This window comes from Dipodomys merriami, unplaced genomic scaffold (genome assembly GCF_024711535.1).
Source record: "Dipodomys merriami isolate MVZ:Mamm:240054 unplaced genomic scaffold, mDipMer1.0.p SCAF_9, whole genome shotgun sequence".
NCBI classification, from domain to species: Eukaryota; Metazoa; Chordata; class Mammalia; order Rodentia; family Heteromyidae; genus Dipodomys; species Dipodomys merriami.
The window spans coordinates 24618003-24639980 of NW_027206512.1; the positions used below are offsets into that span (position 1 = coordinate 24618003).

The 21978-nt window shown below is 36.0% G+C and overlaps 1 protein-coding gene across 1 annotated transcript; it reads right to left on the reverse strand.

Annotated features, from left to right (window-relative positions):
* Positions 1–240: 240 nt before the first annotated feature.
* On the reverse strand, positions 241–9965 carry Muc7 (mucin 7, secreted). Its single transcript, XM_070013142.1, has 3 exons — positions 9890–9965; positions 3993–4062; positions 241–2879 (listed from the first exon to the last, which is right to left on the reverse strand). Exons 2-3 carry the CDS (start codon positions 4044–4046, stop codon positions 1515–1517), a joined length of 1419 nt encoding a protein of 472 aa, XP_069869243.1. The 5' UTR covers positions 4047–4062; positions 9890–9965; the 3' UTR covers positions 241–1514.
* Positions 9966–21978: the final 12013 nt, after the last annotated feature.

A 21978-nucleotide genomic window follows, 5' to 3' on the forward strand; every position in this document is an offset into this window, starting at 1 on the left:
CAACAGGCAGGTCTAAACAAAAGGTATAGGATTATCAGATTAGGGATTATAAAACAAACACAATTCATGTTGAAAACATAAATTAAGAAGCAAAGTGGCTAATCTGTGTGAATTAACCAGTGTCTGAAAATTTCTCTGTCACCGAGAATATGGAGTGCTTTACTTAGGTCATTTGGCTCTTGGGTGGTGACTATAAATCTTTATTTTTGCTAAGAAATTTCCAAATTGACACAAAGAAAATAGTTTGCCTCTTGAAGTCTTTATTAATTAGCAAAAATCTAAATATAATCACAAGATTTTCAGTAGAAAGGAAGGAAAATAGTTTCTCCACAACTCATTACATATACCACATAGATTTCGTTCCCCAACTAATTTGTTTGGTTTATTTTTAGGTATACTTTCACAATCTTGGCATTAAGATATTAGGACAGTAATTTGATATGGTTTTTCTCTTAAACATGGTCAAATGTATGATATTACTTTTTTGAAAATATTCTACTTTGAATACATTTTATATTAACTTAATGTGAGCTGTTGAATTAGTGGTAAAATAGTACTTCTTCTGTATTTGCAACAAAATGTTCTTGTTCAGAGGCCAGAGTCAAGTACATTATATCTAAATAATTTACATTAATACAATCAATGTATACCCTAAAGTTTCATTAATTGCATATTTTCAAAAACATATTCCCAGAATCTTGGTTTGTGCTTGGAAGTTAGAAATCATTTCACTCATTTCAGAATCTTTCATTTTCTTGTCTTAGATTTGGTAGGAGAGATTTAATTAAATGTTAAGAAAATTGTGTATTTTGTTCTTAATCCCCAGTGCAATGGTAGGCATATTTATAGTTCTATGAATATAGAGATAAATATATGTATTAACCTGTAGATTTTTAAATATATTTTTGTTTATGTAGATTCAGTTTAAGCCCTCGGTGTTGATAATAATAGATGACACAAGTGGATTTTTTTTTTTTTTTGCCAGTCCTGGGGCTTGATCTCAGGGCCTGGGCACTATACCTGAGCTTCTTTTGCTTAAGGCTAGCACTCTACCACTTGAGCCACAATGCTACTTCTAGCTTTTTGTGTTTGTGTGATATTGAGGAATCGAACCCAGGGCTTCATGCATGCCAGGCAAGCACTCTACCACGAAGCCACCTTCCCAGCCCCTCAAGTGGATTTTTAATTAGGGGTATAATGTATTTTCAGTGAGTAAACAGTTGATGATCAATACAATTCTGTCTTTTTATCTAATGACTTTGTCCCCAGCTATCATTGTAGGTTCCAAAGTTAACTTGAATCATAGAGATGGATTTGGTTTGTGGTGTACAGATACTTTGTCACAGTAAGAAGTGATGCAAGGTGAATTGTTTGATTCAAAGATTAGTGATAATACTTCAAATTTGAGAGATATTCTAATTTTCACTTTGAGATTCATGGTAAACTAAAGATGATAGTTCTGCAGTCATAAATTACATCAATGAAATACCATTTCACAATGTTATGATATACTATTATGCTATACTATTGAGAAAACTTCGTAGCAACTTTAGAAGAACCTTCTTTACATCAGCACTTGTAATTTTGGCCTTAGTAGTAGAAGTTTGACTAATGGTTGGATTAGAAGTTGCAGGTGGAGGAGTGTTGGGGAGAGGACCATTTGTAGTAATTTGGGCACTTAAGTTATTTGGCAGATTTGGGGAAGTTTGTGGTGTTGGTATAGTTGGGGAAGATGTAGCTGGGATAGCTGTAGTTTCTGATGGAGTTGTGAAATGTGATGTTGTTGCCTCTGTGGAAGGTGTAGTGGGGGTAGCTGTGGTCTCAGTGGAAGATTGTGATGTTGGTGCAGGTTGGGAAGATGTGGTAGAGCCAACTGTTGTATCTGGTAGAGTTGTGGGATGTTGTGATGTTGTGTCTGTGGAAGGTGTAGTGGGGGAAGCTGTGGTCTCAGTGGAAGATTGTGATGTTGGTGCAGGTTGGGAAGATGTGGTAGAGCCAACTGTTGTATCTGGTGGAGTTGTGGGATGTTGTGATGTTGTGTCTGTGGAAGGTGTAGTGGGGGAAGCTGTGGTCTCAGTGGAAGATTGTGATGTTGGTGCAGGTTGGGAAGATGTGGTAGAGCCAATTGTTGTATCTGGTGGAGTTGTGGGATGTTGTGATGTTGTGTCTGTGGAAGGTGTAGTGGGGGAAGCTGAGGTCTCAGTGGAAGATTGTGATGTTGGTGCAGGTTGGGAAGATGTGGTAGAGCCAACTGTTGTATCTGGTGAAGCTGTGGGATGTTGTGATGTTGTGTCTGTGGAAGGTGTAGTGGGGGCAGTTGTGGTTTCAGTGGAAGGTGGAGATGTTGGTGCAGATGGGGAAGGTGTAGTAGGGGCAACTGTTGTCCCTGGTGAAGTTGTGCAGTGTTGTGACGTTGTTGCCTCTGTGGAAGGTGTAGTGGGGGCAGCTGTGGTTTCAGTGGAAGGTGGAGATGTTGGTGCAGATTGGGAAGATGTGATAGGGATAGCTGGAGCTGAAGAAGGTGTTGGTGTTGTAATAGCTACAGAAGAGTCTGGGATGGGATTTTTCTCTGAAAATCTGGTAGTAGAATACTGAGCAGAAGGAGTCACGCTTGGAGTGGCAGTACTTTCGGTAGGAGCAGATGTAGAACTCCAGTGTGGAGCTTGTGTGCTAGGCTTTGGAGTGTGGTTGACTGTAGTGCTATCTGTAAGTGGACCGTTAGTTGTCTGATGATCACTTGGAGCTGGAACAGTAGTAGGATTTGAGGGCTTCTGGGAAGAATTCTTATCCCGTTGAGATGGTACTTTATGTTTCTGTTTGTGTTTTTTTAGAATCTCTCTCCACATAGCCAATGAACTTTTTGGCACACCTTCACTGTCCTACAGAAAAGGAAGTACAAGAATTGAAAAAGTTCATTCATTTATGAACCATAAGATCATTACTGACCATAAACCAGCTCTGTCTGAGTAGTTTTGTGAATTCAAACTGAATTGCCATGGATTTTTATCTTCCTAATATCATTAAGTTTGTGTCTGTTCAGTGTCTCCCATAAAGTACTGGACAAACTTTAGGCAAATCATTTAAACTTATAAAAATAAAAGTCAATAAATATCCCTGTGTATAAAATATCTTAAAGATAGGCCCCAATTTTATTATCTTCCCTCTCTGTGTTTGGGGTTTCTCCATTTTCTCTGTTCGTACCAAAACTCTCTACATTTTATTTCTATGTAACCTTGTAAGTTCTCATGATTTGAAATATATCTTAAATCTATACTTTATTACTCCGACTTCTTTCTGAACTCCAGACCGTGCATATTCAATTGCCTTGTCAACATCTACATGTAGAAGTCTAATAGTCATTTCAAATTGAACTTGTCTAAAACGGAACTTCTTTGCTCATGTCTTTCTTTTACCACACACCTAGTCAAGAAGAAAACATAGCAGACTAAACCACCAAAGATAGCTAAGCCATTTCTAATTTTTAAAAGTGCTGACATTTAGCTCCAAGTCTTTATAATCCCTTTGGAGCTTTAATACATTTTTCTGACTGGCCTCTTTTCTCAACTTTTGTCCTTTACTATTTATTTTCTTTCCAGTATCCAGAATCACTTTATTTTATTTTATTTTTCTGATTTTACTTTTTAAAGATTCTTTGATTTCCCTTACTTTTTAACCATTACATAAAACATAAAATTGTACATACTATATTTCTTACAGGTATACATTGTGTAATGGTAGAAAATTAAAAAAATGTTTTCTTCTAGATTTTTTTAAAGATACAATCCTTACTTTTTGTAAGGATTTTTGTAAGATGACTATTTATCATACTATACAATAGACCTAGAACTTCTAGTCCCATCTAACTCTGACTTTGTACTTACTAATTAGCCTTTCCTATTCCCTTACTCTTGCCAGCTTCCTGAATACGTTTGAAGTTTGGATTATGTATACACACTCAATATTTGTTATTAGCCTAAGAGATGGATACTTACTGAGAAACAAGCACTCAGTACAGCTAAGCACACAAGCAGTGGTAAAGTTTTCATCTTTTTCTTCTGGATTCTGGGAAAAGCAGAAAATAGCGTATTCATTACAGAAGAAGCATGCAGTTTGATATGTGACTTATTTTGTTAGGAAAGTGCAGCTGAAGACGCCAATAGTTTCTGCATTTATGTATAGATCATCCCACTGTGGTAATGAAGCCAAATTACTTCAAGTCTTAAACAGCTTCTTTCAGAGAGGAATCAATAGATAAGAGAATTGCTAGACTTTGTTCTACTAAGCTTCCAGCCTGTTTTACTTTTAGGTGCGTATGCTTTTTGCTTGGAATGGTCCTCAAATCATGATTCTTCTGTTTCCCATCTATCAAGCACATTGAATTACAAGTTTGAGCCACTATACTGAGCCTTCCTCTGATTTGATATTTTGTTTCTCACTTCTCGGGCTTGAACTCAGGGCCTGGACACCTAGCTTTTATGCTCAAGGCTAGCACTCTTCCACTTGACCCACAGTTCCAGGTCTGGATTAATTGGAGATAAGTATCAGATGAAATACAATAAAATAATATAAAACAAAGCTAAAAAAAAACCCAAAGAGATTTATGAACTCTTCTGCCCTGGCTGGCTACTTGCTGGCTTTGAACTGTGATTCTCAGATCTCAGCCTCTTGAATAGCTAGGATTTCAAACAGTAGCCACTGGTCCCAGGTTCCATCTGCTTTTTTTACCTTGCATTTGATTCTTTTTTTTACCCTAATTAAAACATTACCTTTAAGTACTTGTACAAAAGGGGTTTCAATTAAACAAATCAGTGTATAACTATAATGAATCTTGATCAGTCTCACTTCTTCCACAGTTCTTCCCTATCTTTCTCTACCTTATTTGTATCTGCAGGTTACATGGTTCTATTTTCATGTATGTATATTGAATATAATGTCCATAATTTGCCTATTCTCTTTTCTTTCTTGTCTACTCTCTTCTCTCTCCCTATTCCTTATTGCAGAGGTAAGGTAAGAAATAAATCCTGACCTAAATTTGTCCCATAACCACTTAAACTAAGTGCTAGAATTGGCACTTGCTATAAAAAGTAGATACTTTTTTTCAACTATCTCTCTGGGAGATGCTTTGAGGATGTTATGAATTCCTTTGTTCTGAAGCTTAGAGATCTGGTAGAATTTGAATCTATTTCTGAATGACCATGATACTGTATATGCTGTTGAGAAACAATGTAACAGGCACTGACACTAGATCTTTCTTTCTTTCTTTTTTTTGTTGGTTATGGGGCCTGGGCATTGTCCCTGATCTTTTTGCTTAAGGCTAATGCTCTACTACTCAGAGCCACAGCTCCACTCCCAGTTTTCTGGTGGTTAATTGGAGATAAGAGTATCATGGCCTTTCCTGTTTGAACTGAGATCCTCAGATCTCAGCCTCCTGGGTAGCTAGTATTACAGACACTAAAACTGGATTTTTTTTCTTTCTTTTTTAATTGTGAAAATACCGTACAGGGGGGTTACAATTACATGGGCAAGGTAATGAGTACATTTCTTATCAAGAATTGTTTCCTCCTACGTTTCCCTTTACCATCCCTTCCCATCTCCACCCACCCACTCCACCCCCTCCTCCCCCGCGCCAAAGTTGTAAAGTTCGTTTTTCTACAAAACGTCTTATACATCTCATTGTTGCAATGGGTCCACCTGTATCCCTATTTAAACAATTTGTAAAACTGAATCTTTATATCCCGTGTGTCCCCTGTTTCTGAATTTAGCTTGTTTTAGGGCTTAGGATAATTTCAGCTGGGGTTGCCATTTGCCATACAGCTACATTTGACTTACACAGCAATTCTAGAAATACTTGAGGAAGATGTGTGGGGTAAGGGTATCAGGAAAGTCAGGGGGAAGATGAAATGCTGCAAGTTCTGGAGACTGAAAGATGATATTTCACCCCTGCTCTGTTTTCCTTAGGTCAAAGATGGGTGACAGCTAGTATTCTAAGAATAGACCAACATAAAAGGAAAACATTTTCTATGGGAACTGATGGGGTCAAAATAAACTCTCTGTAAGCAGGCACATTTGAGGGCTTCGTAATTCCTGGATCTATCTCATGATACATTCTCAATTCTAAAAAAGTAGTAAATATAGATTTCATTGTTTTTATTATTATTATTTTAAGTAGTTGTACAGGAGTTGCCATTTAACAAAGAAATTTCTGAATACAGTGCATCTTGACCAGCATCATCTCTCACATTTTCATCCATCCCTTTCCTCACTTAATTTTGTAGGACATTGAATTCTTTTTTTTTTTTTTTTTTTTTGGTCGGCCGTGGGGCTTGAACTCTGGGCCTGGGCGCTGTCCCTCAGCTCTTCAGCTCAAGGCGAGCGCTCTACCACTTGAGCTACAGCACCACTTCCGGTTTTCTGGTGGTTTATTGGAGATAGGAGTCTCACGGTCTCTCCTGCCCAGGCTGGCTTTGAACCGTGATCTTCAGATCTCAGCCTCCTGTGTAGCTAGGATTACAGGTGTGAGCCACCAGTGCCCGGCTAGGACACTGAATTCTTGACTACATTTCCTCCCTCTCCTCTTCATTCTTCTACCACTCTCGTCTAGACTGCATCCCTCCCTTTTCATTTATCCACTTCTTAGTGTTTGTTTTGTTGAACTTTGACTTTACCTTTCTAAAGAATTACACTATTTGAGTTTTCCCCTGAATCGACCATATTTCAGTTAAGACACTTGTATACACTCAAGGTATTTACTTATAAGTTTGTAAGTTAATTCTAGCTTCCACATATGATGGAAAACATGCATACTTTGTCCCTCTGGGAATGATCTACTACTTAACATAATTCTTTTCTTTCTTTACAAATGATACAATAGCACTTTTTAAAAATGATGAGTAAAATTCCATTTTGTATATGTACTATATTTTCATGATCCATTTCTCCATCTGGGGGCATCTGGACTGATTCCATATTTTAGCTGTGGTGAATAGCATGACAATGAACATGGTTTGTAATCTTTTGGATAAAATTTCCAGGGGTGGAATTGCTAGATCTTAGGTAATTCTATGTATTTGACTAATTTCTATTCTATATTCAGCCACAATGCTGTGACAATTAGTAATAAAATAGCCTAAGGCAGGTTTTATGCTATAAAATGCCTGTCCAAAACATCTATTTTCCTTTCAGTTGTAGGATTCTCTACATCTGACATACATTTTTTCATACTTTAGTTATAAAATATATTCCAGATAGTGTGCATGTGTATTTGTAACTAAAGTATTGACTAAGGAACAAAGCAAATAGATCTTGATGTGCCATTGAAGAACATTACTAGTTCCTAAACTGTCCCAAATATAATAAAGCGAGGTTCTCCCGGGGCAATTTAATGATGTAAAATAGAATATATTGAAAGCATAGTCATTCGAAGATAGAAAATTAAGCTTTGTAAAGTATAATAATCTTGATCATTGTTTAGCTCCAAGATGAATCCACAGGTTTTTATGAGTCATAATTTTATTGATCTACTAAACCATTCAAATTTTACTCTGATAGCTGTCTATACTTGGATCAAGATGTAAAATCTATTTCAATATTTAACTTATAATTTTGGTTATGGTTTCTTATCATGTTCTTTAAAAGTTTTCCCAGAGAAGTAAACAACTATTCCTTGTTTTAAAATATACATTACTCTGAAAGTCTGTAAAAATATATTTGATAAGTATGAATGAAACAGCCTTTTCCATGCTCCCAAGAATGCTAGTGATAGAAGAATAAATGAATTGCATTTAACCTTTTCCCAAAAAATAGGTGGTATGCTTATGTGTCAGACTACAAAGGAAAAATAACCCTGATTGTTTCTTCTTGGTATAAGAAGAGTGCAGGCCTGTCTGAGTGTGACCTTTTTATTCACAGATCAAAAAGATCTTGTTTCAAGCAGGATTAAGGCCTTGAGATCGAACCCCCAGTATTAAAAATAATATCACAGCACGTGGAGTAACTATATAGATGTCTTAATATTCAACCAAGTGACTTGCCAAGGTTTCCTTGGCTTTTACAGTATGGCAGTCAGTATCTCAGGTCCTAAGAACATCCTTATTTCTGGGAAAATATAATAGTCAACTATGTTATTCTCACACTAAATGTCAAATAAAGCATCATGGGAACTTCTAAAATGATATGAAAATAAAAGAATACTTAGTCATTAATAAACAGTTCATGTGAAATGCTCTAAACTCTCTTGTTAAAATTATTAATTTACTTTAATGTTATGATAGTGGTGATATACAAAGGGGTTATAGTTACATGGGTCAGGTAATGAGTATATTTCTTTTCATATAGTGTCTTCTGTTCCTTCATTCTCTCCCAGTCCCTCCCTCCCATTTCCACCCATGAGTTGTACAGTTCATTTTCATCAATGTTCAGTGAGCTCCACTGCTACACTTTTTCATCCTTTTCTCCTCAAGTTCTGTACCCTTTCCCCAGCTCTCCCAAAGATGTACACCTGAATACACCATACAGAATAATTAAACACTAAAATACCATATAGAATCATCAAAAGCAAAAAACAAAAAAGAAAGGAAGAAAAAAGGATGACTCTTCCATATCTTGGAGTTCATTAGCTCAAGTGGTAGAGCACATGCCTTAGTGAGTATAAAGCCTTGAGTTTAAGTCCCATTACAGCCAAAACCAGAAAAAACTCCCCAAAAGAAAGAAGTTCCAATTTTAATAGCCAATATATGGAAACAACCTCACAATAGATGAGTAGAACAAAAAAATGTGGTACTCATACACAATGGAATTTTATACACATTAGAAAGAATAAAATAATGGGGCTGGGAAGGTGGCTCAGGCTCATGCCTGAGGCCCTGGGTTCGATTCCTCAGCACCACATAAGCAAAAAGAAAAAAGCTGGAAGTGACGCTGTGGCTCAAGTGGTAGAGCGCTAGGCTTGAGCTGAAGAGCTGAGGGACAGCGCCTAGGCCCAGAGTTCAGGCCTCACGACCAGACCAAAAAAAAAAAAAAAAAAAAAAAAAAAAAAAAAAAAAAGAAAGAATGAAATAATGTCATTTGCAGGGAAATGGATGGAACTAGAACAACAAATCATGTTGTGAGGTAAGCCAAACTTAGAGAGACAGACAGCACATGTTCTATCTGATATGCAGGAATTAGATCTAAAATACACTGGAATGTGATAAAATGATACAGGATTCTAGATACACACAGTAAGACCAAAAGAGGATACTCTTGGGAGAGAGACACAAAGGTGCAATGCCTAAGCGCCTCTTCCTATTTTTTTTTTTAAATTATGTTCGGATATGTATACACACATACATATACACATACTGAAATGAACTCTAAATTCTTATGAGAACCATGTCACATATATTGCCAAGAAAATTCTGATTACTGTGACCAAGGTTTTTAAAGACAGCCAGCTATCAAACATAAGTACTTTGAACTATTTCCTTTTATTTTTATTTTATTGTGTGCACAATATATCCATGCCAGCCTTTTAGCTTTGGGAGACACAATAGATGTTAAATTATTATTCAGAAAGATTATATATTGAGGACAGTAGTGTACAGGTTAAGAGCTATATTATCAGATAATACTAGATCCACAATAAAAACTCAGTGGTATTTATTATTATAGTACCAGTTATTAGGAAGAAAGTGTGTCTTGATTGGAGAAAGGAATAGTGACTTACCTCAAGTCCCTTAATACACTTTCAGATTCTATTTGCTTTTTAAGATAAGGAAGTTGAGTTTGTTATTATATAGCCTAGCAATTCACAAGAAGTAAAGAAAATAACTATTAAAACAATTATTGCTATTACTAATGTGTATTTTGAAAACTTCTGTTTGCATTTGAATATTCTTAAATATTCACATACCTGCTCTTATGGGAACCTTTCTTGCAGATGGTCTTTCAGGATGATAACTGGAAGCAAAGGAAGAGAAAGCCCAAAAGAGTTTTCAGGTTTTATAATTCTCTTGTTGAGCTTTCTGGAGTTAGGAAATTTATGGCATTTGGGAGAAGGTCATTTCTGTCAAAGAATTTCTTTTAAAAACAATGAAAGAATGGTTGTAGTTTTCTGAGATTGACAGTAGTTTTTTGTGCATCAATTTCTTCCTGAAGAACACGATGGCAATGGGAGGTTTTCAATGGATAATTTACTTGATTGTCATTAGTGTAGATATGAACAACCCTGGCCCAAGTCCTCCAAACAGGAATAGATCTTCTATCCTTCCTTTTGGCCTCTCAAAGTAAGCAGAATGATTGCCGTCCCATAGTTAATATGATGGAGCAGCATTTTGCCTCTGTCCATCAGTTCAATTTAGCAAAGGGCAAGGAGACTAAATAAAAGTCCACCATGACAAAGGACAAAATGACAAAGTGTTTTAGGACTAAGAGGTGAACATTAACTTTTTTTTAAATTAGAAAGTTATTAAAAAATTCATACCTACAGAAAAAGTGAGATTTGTAGACTATGAGATTATATGCCTTTTCTTTCTTTTTTTTTTAAATATCCCACTTTATTTTTTTATTTTATTTTATTTTATTTTATTTGAGAACATACTGTACAGAGGGATATGCCTTTTCTTAGATGTAATTGTTTGCCACATTTAACTAATGTATTGTTTTGCTGAAGTATTTTAATGCATATTACAGAAACCATGATAGCTAATTTCTAAATATTCAACATTTCTCTCTAAACACTTTTATATACAATTATATAAACAATTAATGAATGTCATAATCTAGTAAATCTAAAACTGAGCCCATATTAAGAGTTGTAACTTTTCTGGAAATTTTTTTTCCCCTGGGTTGTGGGGCTTGAACTCAGGGCCTGGGTGCTGTCCGTGAGCCTCTTTGTGCTGAAGGCTAGCACTCTACCATTGGGCCACAGTGCCACCTCAGGCCTTTTCTGAGTAGTTTATTGAAAATAGAGTCTCATGAGGGACTTTTCTGCTTTAGCTGGCTTTGAACCACAACTGTCAGATCTCAGCCTCCTGAGTAGCTAGGATTACAGGTATGAGCCAGTGCCCTGCTCTTTTCCAGAGATTTTAAGCTCATTTTGTTTGATCTAAGTCCCAACTAAGGTCCATTTATTATATATTACTCATTATGTCTCCAGTTTCTTTTTATACATTTTCATATATTTTTCTTTTATGATACTGATAATTAGAACATATTTATTTTTAGAAAGAAATGCAAGAACACTTTATTACAAAATCTTAAGCTTAGTTTAGTTTTCACTGTACGAAATTTATTACATGGAGTACAATTTTGCAGTGTATGTCAACTTTAATCCAGTTTGTTCTTTGGCAAATATAGCCTCTGACAGCAGGTTCAGAAGTCACTTTCTTTGGGTATGATTTCTTTCTTTTCTACTTTGTAGACTGTCACATTTAACAAATTATCTCACTTCTCTGGTCCTTGGTTTACTATCTGTAAATAGGGATGGCGTATACCTTATAAACCTATTGTGAGAAGAAAATTAGGTAATTTAGAGGGTATATGCAGTGTATTTAAATAAGAAGCACTCAGATGTTATGTTGCTCACAGTGGGGAGTTAGTGGTAGTATTTGAGATAGGAAAATTAGTGGACATAAGTTGTGATATTAATTTTATTTCCTCATATTTTGCTAATAACTAGTCATAGTCATTTAAACATTCTCGTTATAATAAAATTGACTGTGATGGAGAATGTTTGGCGAGGTGAAACAAATATATCTGAATATATAGCTTCATTAGAACAAATTTAAAACATCTGAAAATGTATCACACCCAGTGAAGATTTGCAAAAACTTGAATAGACTTGCTCAGATTTCAAGAAATGTAGACATTTCAAGTCCCGATTTACATTTGTAAATAACAAATTCCATTTTCTGCAAATACTATAAAAACATGAGGTATTTGGACATATGAGGACCCAATCCAGTACCTTTCAGGTTTTAGTTCCAATTAATGTTGGCTTTTTTTCTTTTAGTTATTTTTTACAATGTTGGCACCACTTGGAGTTTTAGGAATTCATGATCATATGTCAAAAATATCAGATTTGGAAATATCTGGAAACAACTGAGCCCATGTACTACCAATTACCATCATGACATAGCAACACAATGTTGTGGTGTGAACTGACAAATGACTGACTCACTAACTTGACAGTATACTGTCTTTTTTTAAGTGCATTCATTTAATAAAATGAATATTGAATTTGGTATGAAGCAATTTTTTTCCTTCAATTTTTTATTGTGAAAATACTGTACAGAAGGGTTACAATTACATGAGCAAGGTAATGAGTACATTTCTTATCAAGCATTGTTGCCTCCTCCTTTGTTGCCCCTTTCCATCCCTTCCCATTCTCCCCCCCACCATCAGAAAAGCTGTACAGTTGTTTTTCTTCTTTCTTCTTACTGCACTCCTACCTTTATACCAAATGTTTATAATTAAAAAATCAAAACAAAGAGATATTTCTTAGCTCATTTAGGCATAGCCAGAGACAGGTTGGTTAATAAAATGTCATTTAAAGTACAATTTGGAGTAGAAAGCTTTTGCCAGTCTGTTTTCCACTTGACTCCAAAACCCATATTTTTTCAGATTAGTTTACATTTTTTTACTTGCTTTATGTAGCTGTACAAAGTAGTTGTCATTCAACAAAGCAGTTCCTGAATACAATGCATCTTGATTAGTTTCATCCCATTCATCCCATTAGTTTCTCCCCCATTCCTCCCAACTCTACCCCTTCCCTACGTTTTCTTAATTTGGTACGATATGCACTAAATTATATGACTGCATTCTGCTCTCCTCCCCTTCCTCTCTTGATCCCATTTTCCTTAGAATATATAGAACAACAGTTATGTTAGATAATTGATCAAAATAGCTTTATTGTATCAATATTGTTTTAGTGGAGTTTGAAATGAATTTTCTGTCATCACTAAAGTTGTTATTGATGTTCATTAGGATTTTGAGGAAGTTTTTGCAAAAAAGAGAATCTATGGAATTTACTTAATTGTTTTGACATATAATCTGGATTTAAGAATATGAGTAAAAGGGGGCTGGGAAGGTGGCTCTGTGGTAGAGCGCTTGCCTTGCATGCTCAAGGCCCTGGGTTCGATTCCTCAGCACCACATAAGAAAAAAGCCGGAAGTGGCGCTGTGGCTCAAGTGGTAGAGTGCTAGCCTGGAGCTGAAGAGCTGAGGGACAGCGCCCAGACCCAGAGTTCAGGCTCCACGACCGGACCCCCCCCCCCAAAAAAAAAAAAAAGAATATGAGTAAGAGAATTTGGCATTGTATCAGCAAATATTGGCCCATTAGAAAGGGTTAGAAAATATTGTTTAAACTTTGACTAGTCTTAGCAGGGACCATATAATTTATTTATGTCCATATATGTAAAAAAAAGAAGGGAAGCTTTAGTTTTACATTTTCAACTATGATATATTTTATTGACATTATTGGGCCCCAAATTGTCAATGTGTCTATATAATTTTTAATGTCCTTTTATACACTTCATAATTTTTAGTGTTCTCAAAAATATATTAAAAAAGGTATAACATTCTGGAAACTTGAGGAAAGACTCATTTTGCTTAACATAACAAAGTCATTGGCTTAACAACAGATAACGGTGACATGGAACTCCTCTTAATGTTTTCTTTAAGTATGTTCATTAGGAAAAAGGAAGGTAAATAGTGCTTTCCAGTAAAATGACTCATGGTATTTCCCATTTTCCCCACTTATGTCAGCTTGTCAATCTGTTATGACTGCATCTTTTGTGTCAGCTATGAATCTTTGGTTTCAGTTTCCTAAAACTAACTTTATTTTTCCTCTTTTAGCTTGGTGGTTTTCCTTTTTTATGTCACGTTTATTATTTCCTCCTGGCTTCGGTTCAGAAAAATTTAAGTTAATCTACAAATCTTGATGAATGAGTAGAGAGCTCTATATATTCACTACAGATATTTTCATAATTTTTATGTCTGTCCCTGAAGTTTTAGGTACACTTAAAGATGGCATTTTATATTGGACCAGAGACAAACATACAGCATAAAAAGGAATTGTATTCAAGTGTGTGTATGTGTGTGTGTGTGTGGAAACATGTCATTCTGCAGTGGAGAAGAGGATCAGTGGGAAGCTAGGTGTTAGTTGTGCACACCTGTAATCTTAGCTAGTCAGCAACTGAGATCTGAGGATAAAGGTTCAAAGCCAGACCCAGCAGAAACTTATCTCCAACTAACCAGCAAAAAGCTGGAAGTAGCTGTTTGTTACTCAAGCCTTTTCTGCCAGGCCTTGAGTTCAAGTTCCAGTACTGACACACAAATATACTCAACGAATCAAACAACCAAGAGGATCAATGGATATTCTTAGAAAGTGTGTGGAAATGATTCTGTTTGGGCTACATTTTAAAAGAGGATAACAGAATGTTTAATCATTAATTTATCATTTCAATGTAGATTATTTTATATGTTAGACAATTATTGAGAAAATTACTCTACTGGCATATTTCTAACTCTTGCTAAATGTTGTTAAGGGGGAGTGAAACTTTTTAAACACCAGGGCAAGCTCAATTGATGTCTGTTATGAAAGTGTTTGAAACAATATTTCAGTCACCTAAAAAATTGATTGAATAATTTGTCTCTTTATCAACTCTTACTTTTTCCAGTAAGGTACAGTAACTGAAAAGAAATATGGTGGAAATTACTAAAGTACTTGTTATTCCAGCCATTATTAATATAACAAATCCTTAAAAAATGTTAAAACACCAAACAACAGAGCACCCAAATTTATCCAACAAACACTACTTTCCCTCAAATCCCACATAGATCCAAAGACATTAATTGTTGGGGATTTTAACACACCACTCTCCCCACTAGATAGATCAATTCGGCAAAAACTCAACAGAGAAACCGCAGATCTAAACAGCTGCATAGATCAACTAGATTTAACAGACATCACCAGCATCAGAATACACATTTTTCTTAGCAGCACATGGAACATTTTCTAAAATAGACCACATTTTAGGCCACAAAGCAAACTTGTCCAAATTCAGAAACATTGAAGTTATACCTTGCATTCTCTCTAAACACAAGGTAATAAAATTAGAACTCAACACCAAAAGCCACCAAAGAAAGTCCCGTAACACATGGAGGCTGAACAACACACTGCTGAATCACGAGTGGGTCATGGAAGAGATTAGAAAGGAAATTCAAATGTTCATGCTATCAACAAAAATGAGCACACAAATTACCAGCTCCTCTGGGACACAGCAAAGGCAGTACTCAGAGGCAAGTTTATAGCTCTGAGTTCCTACATCAACAAATTGGAGAGATCTGAAACTAACAATTTAATGACACATCTGAACCTCCTTGAAAAAGAGCAGCAAGATAAAATCCAATCCAGTAGACAGAAAGAAATAATTAAAATTAAATCAGAATTAAATGAATTAGAATCCAAAAAACTATAGAAAGAATCAACAAAACAAAGAGTTGGTTCTTCGAAAAACTTAACAATATTGACAGACTTTTAGCAAATCTTATCAGAAAAAGAAGAGAACACACCCAAATAAATAAACTCAGAGATGAGAATGGAAACATCACCACAGAAATAACCAAGATTCAGAACATTATAAGGGAATACTTCTCAAAACTTTATGCTAATAAGTTTGAGAACTTGACAGAAATGGACCTTTTCCTAGCAAATATTGACATGCCAAAACTAAACCAAGATGAGTTAAACCAGCTTTACAGGCCCATATCAAGCACTGAAATAGAAACAGCAATAAGAGACCTCCCAGCTAAGAAAAGTCCAGGACCAGATGGTTTTAGAGCGGAATTCTACAAGGCCTTCAAAGCAGAGCTCACACCAATACTCCTCCAACTCTTCAATGAAATTGAAAGAGAAAGTTCACTACCGAATACATTCGATGAAGCCATCATAACCCTCATCCCAAAACCAGGCAGGGACTTATCAAAGAAAGAGAACTATAGACCCATTTCTTTGATGAACATTGATGCAAAACTTCTCAACAAAATTTTGGCCAATCGACTTCAACAATTCATCCAAAAAATCATATACCACGATCAAACAGGATTCATTTCAGGAATGCAAAGCTGGTGAACCAAATCAATTAATATTCATCACATCAACAGGAGCAAGAATAAGAACCACATGGTTATCTCAATAGATGCAGAAAAAGCATTCGACAAGATCCAACACCCCTTTATGATGAAGGTTTTGGAAAAATTAGGAATCCATGGAACATTCCTCAATACAATAAAGGCTGTATATGACAAACCTACAGCCAGCATTATAGTTAATGGTGAAAAACTAAAGCCATTTCCTCTTAACTCAGGAACAAGACAAGGATGCCCACTCTCTCCACTTCTCTTCAATCTAGTATTAGAATGCCTAGCTACAGCAATAAGACAAGATGCAAACATAAAGGGGATCCAAATAGGGAAAGAAGAAATAAAACTCTCCCTCTTTGCAGATGACATGATCTTGTATTTAAAGAATCCCATAGACTCCACTCCCAAATTACTCAAGCTGATTCAAAACTTTGGCAAAGTAGCAGGGTATAAAATTAAACCCCCCAAAATCAAAGGCTTTTCTGTATGCCAACAATGAGAAAAGCGTGGCTGAAATTAGGAAAGCAACTCCATTTGTAATAGCCCCACAAAAAATAACATGCCTAGGAATTAACTTAACCAAAGAAGGGAAGGACCTCTATGATGAAAACGTTAAAAACTTGAAAAAGGAAACAGGACAGAACTTAGAAAGTGGCAAAAACTCCCATGCTCCTGGATTGGAAAGATTAACATCGTGAAAATGGCAATACTTCCCAAGGCTATCTACAAATCCAATGCGATACTTACCAATATTCAACCTCATTCTTGAAGGAAATAGAAGAGGCAATCCAAAAATTCATATGGAACAATAAAAGACCCCAAATAGCAAAAACGCTCCTCAACAGAAAGAACACTGCTGGAGGAATATCAATACCAAATTTCAAACTCTACTACAAAGCCATAGTAATCAAAACAGCTTGGTACTGGCATAAGAACAGACCTCAGGACCAATGGAATAGAATTGAAAACCCAGAAATGAACCTACAGACCTGTAGCCATCTAATCTTCGATAAGGGAGCTAAAACAATAGAATGGAAGAAAGACAGCCTCTTCAGTAAATGGTGCTGGCAAAACTGGTTAACTACTTGTAGAAAACTAAAGCAAGATCTTTATATATCACCCTGCACCAGAATCAAGTCCAAATGGATCGAAGACCTCGGAGTCAAAGCAGACACTCTGAAAACATTACAGGATGGAATAGGAGAAACCCTAGGTCTCCTTGGCACAGGCAGAAATTTTCTTAATAGAGACCTGGAAACACAACAAATCAAAGAAAGGTTGGACAAATGGGATTGCATGAAGTTGCAGAGCTTCTGCATGGCAAAGGACATAGATAGCAAGATCAATAGAAAGCCTATGGATTGGGAGAAGATCTTCACTAGCCATACAATGGACAAGGGTGTCATATCTAAAATATACTTGGAACTCAAAAAATTAAACCCCGAACAACAAATCCTCAAAGAAACAACTGCCCAATAAATAAGTGGGCTAAAGACTTACAGAGAAACTTCTCTGAAGAAGAAAGAAGGATGGCCAATAGACACATGAAGAAATGCTCGATCTCCCTAGCCATAAAAGAAATGCAAATCAAAACAACATTGAGATATCACTTCACTCCAGTTAGAACGGCAAAAATCAAGAACTCTAACAACAACAGATGCTGGAGGGGATGTGGACAGAAGGGGACCTTACTTCATTGTTGGTGGGAATGTAAACTTGTTCAACCACTTTGGAAAGCAGTATGGAGGTTCCTCAAAAGACTTCACATAGAGCTCCCTTATAACCCAGCAATCCCACATTTGGGCATTTACCCAAATGTTTACAAATAAGACCACACTAAAGCTACCAGCACAACTATGTTTATTGCAGCATTATTTACTGTAGCTAAGATATGGAACCAACCCAGATGCCCCTCAGTAGATGAATGGATCAAGAAAATGTGGTATACATACACAATGGAATTCTATGCCTCCATCAGAAAGAATGACATTTCCCCATTTGTTAGGAAATGGAAAGATTTGGAAAAAATTATATTAATTGAAGTAAGCCAAGCCCAAAGAAACATAGGTCCCATGTTTTCCCTTATTTGCAATATCTAGTATATGTCTGAGACAAGCAGAAAAGGTCAGATAAGGTGATGTTAGGAAAATGAACCCTTTGATATGTATTTAAATGTTTTTTTTTTCATGCATTTGTTTCTAACGCATTTATAAGATTATTTCTTTGTTGCTTTGTATGTCCCTCCCTCACGGTATAACCCCTGCTTTCACTGTTTTTTGATGTTGGTATAATTTGTGGAGGGGAAGGAGAAAAGCAAGTCGTTTAAATAGGAATACAGGAGGACCATTGCAACAATGAGAAGTACAAGTTGTAATGTCGAAAACGAACTTTACAACTTTGCTTGGGGTGGGTGGGGGAGGATTGGGTGGGGGGGGAAGGCTGGGAAGGGATGTGAAGGGTAAACAAAGGAGGAGGCTACAATGCTTGATAAAAATGTACTCATTTTCTTGCCCATGTAATTGTAACCCCTCTGTATAGTATGTTCACAATAAAAAATAAAAAATGTGAACAGAAGTTACAGAATGGAAAAAAAAATGTTAAAACAATTTTGCCTGATGAGATTCTGTATCATCACAAAGGTAAGCCCCTCTTGAGCTAGTTTTCACCTCCACAATCTCCCCTTACATTACACATGCCACTTTTGGGAGATGAGATTCTGCATAAGAGAGAAGAAAGTATATTTGTTTTTCTGAGTCTGGCTTATTTTACTAATCATGATGATTCCAGATTTGCTCAATTTTCTGTAAATGACATAATTTCTTCTTTGTGGATGAAGCTACATCTTCTAGTATCTTCTTCAAATTATTTTTTAGTGTTTTATTTCTTTTAATGAATTTCATCTCATTAATTAGGTTTGTTTCTATTTCTTCAATTTTTTTAGGGAGGATGGTATTGTGAGTGGAGTTATATTCCTGATATATTTCTTAATCTGGCTGCTATTGGTATATATAAAAGCTACTTTTTTGTTGTTGATTTAATATCTTCCTCTGGTTCTAATATTTTTTAATGGACTCTTTAGGGTCTTTTTAGTATATGATGCTATCATCTGAAAATAGAATAAATTTACTTTTTCTTTTCCTATATGTATGCCTTTTCTTTCTTTCTCTTCCTCTTGCCCTAGTTAAGAATTTAAGCATGGGCTGAGAAGGTGGCTCAGTGGTAGAATGTCTTGCATGCATGATGCCCTGGGTTCGATTCCTCAGCACCACATAAGCAGAAAAAGCTGAAAGTGGCACTGTGGCTCAAGTGGTAGAGCTCTAGCTTTGAGTTGAAGAGCTGAGGGACAGTGCCCAGGTCCAAAGATCAGGCCCCACAACTGACCAAAAAAAAAAAAAAAAGAAAAAAAAGAAAAAGAATTTAAATACTATATGAATAACAGCAAAGAGAATAGGCAACTTTGTCATGTTCCTGACTTTTGAGAAAATTATTTGTTTTCTCCATTTTGAACAATTTTATTGGCTACCAGTTCATTCTATATAGAATTTATTGGGTTGATATATGTTCCTTCTAGTTTCTTTAGGGCTTTTTTTATGAAACATATTTGGAAGTTGTCAAAGGTTAATTTTTGTCCTTGATTCTACTTGTGTGCTGTATTATTATAATTACTAACATATATTGATTTTTTGCATCTCTGGAGTAAAACCAACTTAAACATGGTTTATGGGCTTTTTAATGTGTTATTGTGTTCAGATTGAAACTATTTCACTATTTTTTAAGTAAGTTTTTATTGTGAAACTACTGTACAGAGGGGTTACAGTTACATGAGCAAGGTAATGATTACATTTCTTTTTTTTTTTTATTGTTGAGTACATTTCTTATCAAGCATTGTTGCCTCCTCCTTTGTTTTTCCCCTACCATACCTTCCCTCCCACCTCCTCTACTACACTTCCTCCACTCTCCCCTCAAATTATAAAGTTTGCTTTTGACATTGTGTCTTGTACATCTCATTGTTGCAATGGGTCAACCTGTATCTCTATTTAAATAATTTGTTTTTTTTTTCCTTCCCCTCCCCAAATTATACCATCATCAAATACAGTGAAAACAGGGGTTGTACTGTGGGGGAGGGACATACAAAGCAATAAAAAAATCACATGGTACCTTATAAATACATTAGAATCAATAGCAAGAAAGAAAAAAACCACTCGTGTCCTTATCTGGGGGTTCATTTCACTTAACATCATCTTTTTTTAATTTTTAAGATTTTTTAAATTTTACTTTTTATTGTTATTATAATGGTGATGTACAGAGGGGTTACAGTTACATAAGTTAGGTAAAGAGTACAATTTTTTGACAATACCACCCTATCTCTTGTTCTCTCTCAGTTTTTGGCATTTAACATCATCTTATCTGACCTTTTCTGCTTGTCTCAGACATATACCAGTTATTGCAAATAAGGGAAACCATGAGACCTATGTTTCTTTGGGGCTGGCTTACTTCACTTAATATAATTTTTTCCTAGTCTTTCCATTTCCTAACAAATGGGGCAATGTCATTCTTTCTGATGGAGGCATAGAATTCCATTGTATATATATACCACATTTTCTTGATCCATTCATCTACTGAGGGGCATCTGGGTTGGTTCCATATCTTAGCTATGGTAAATAATGCTACAATAAACAGTTGTGCTGATAGCTTTAGTATGTTTTATGGACATGTTTTTCAAGGAAATTGTAATTAAATTTTTCTGTTGTGCTATCTGGTTTTTCATTAGGATAATACTGGCTTTGTAGAATGAGTTCAATATAACTCCTTTATTTTCTATTTTATGGGATAGTTTTAGAAGCTTGACATTAGGCCTTCTTCTTTAGAAGTCTGGTGGATTTTTTTTTTTTATTGGTCCTGTGGCCTGAGCTCTGTCCCTGAGCCTCTCTGTTCTCAAGGCTAGTGCTCTACCACGTGAGCCACAGTACCACTTGTGGCTTTTCTGAATATTTTGTTGGAGATAAGAGTTTCACAGACCTTCTTGTCCCAGCTGGCTTTGAACCGTGATCCTCAAATCACAGACTCCTAAGTAGCTAGCACCTGGCTGATTTTCTTTCCTTTTTAAAATTTTTTATGATGACTTTCAATGTACGAATTTTGGGGTTGGCTTTTTCTTGCTCCCTACTCTACTGTTGGTAATTAGAGAATGTATGGTACAGGAAGTCTTTTGCTACCTAGCTGATAATTCCAGTGTCTTAGTCTACTGGTACAGATATAGGGTAGGGGTTATGGGACTTTGTCTGGTAGTGCATTTCATTGTGGTAATCTTTGTCGTGGGTTTCAAGTCTAAAGTTTAGACCTAATATCCTCTCTTTCCCACCTTGGAGGCCTCTTTTTAATCCTCTACCTCTTGGAATTTTGGGAGAAGTGATATGAGCATCTTTCTGCCTTTTTAAAATGCATCTTTTATTTTTATTGTACTAAAACCAAGCACTAGTTATGGTTCAAACTTGGTATATCTATTAGCTTCCATCTTGTTTCATCTCATCACTAATTGTTCTTGATCCTGTGCTGTACATTGCTATCTACACATTTGAAGAAGAAGTGGGCATTTGTGTCAGCTTTTTACAACTAGTTGTATTTGACAAAATCTTTTGATATTCATCCTTTACAGAATTTTTTTTTTTTTCAGTCGTGGGGCTTGACCTCTGGGCTTGGGCACTGTCCCTGACTGAGATCTTCAGCTCAAGGCTAGTGCTCTACTGCTTGAACCACAGTACCACTTCCGGTTTTCTAGTGGTTTATTGGAGATAAGAGTCTCATGGACTTTCCTGCCTAGGCTTGTTTTGAACCACGATCCTCAGATCTCAGCCTC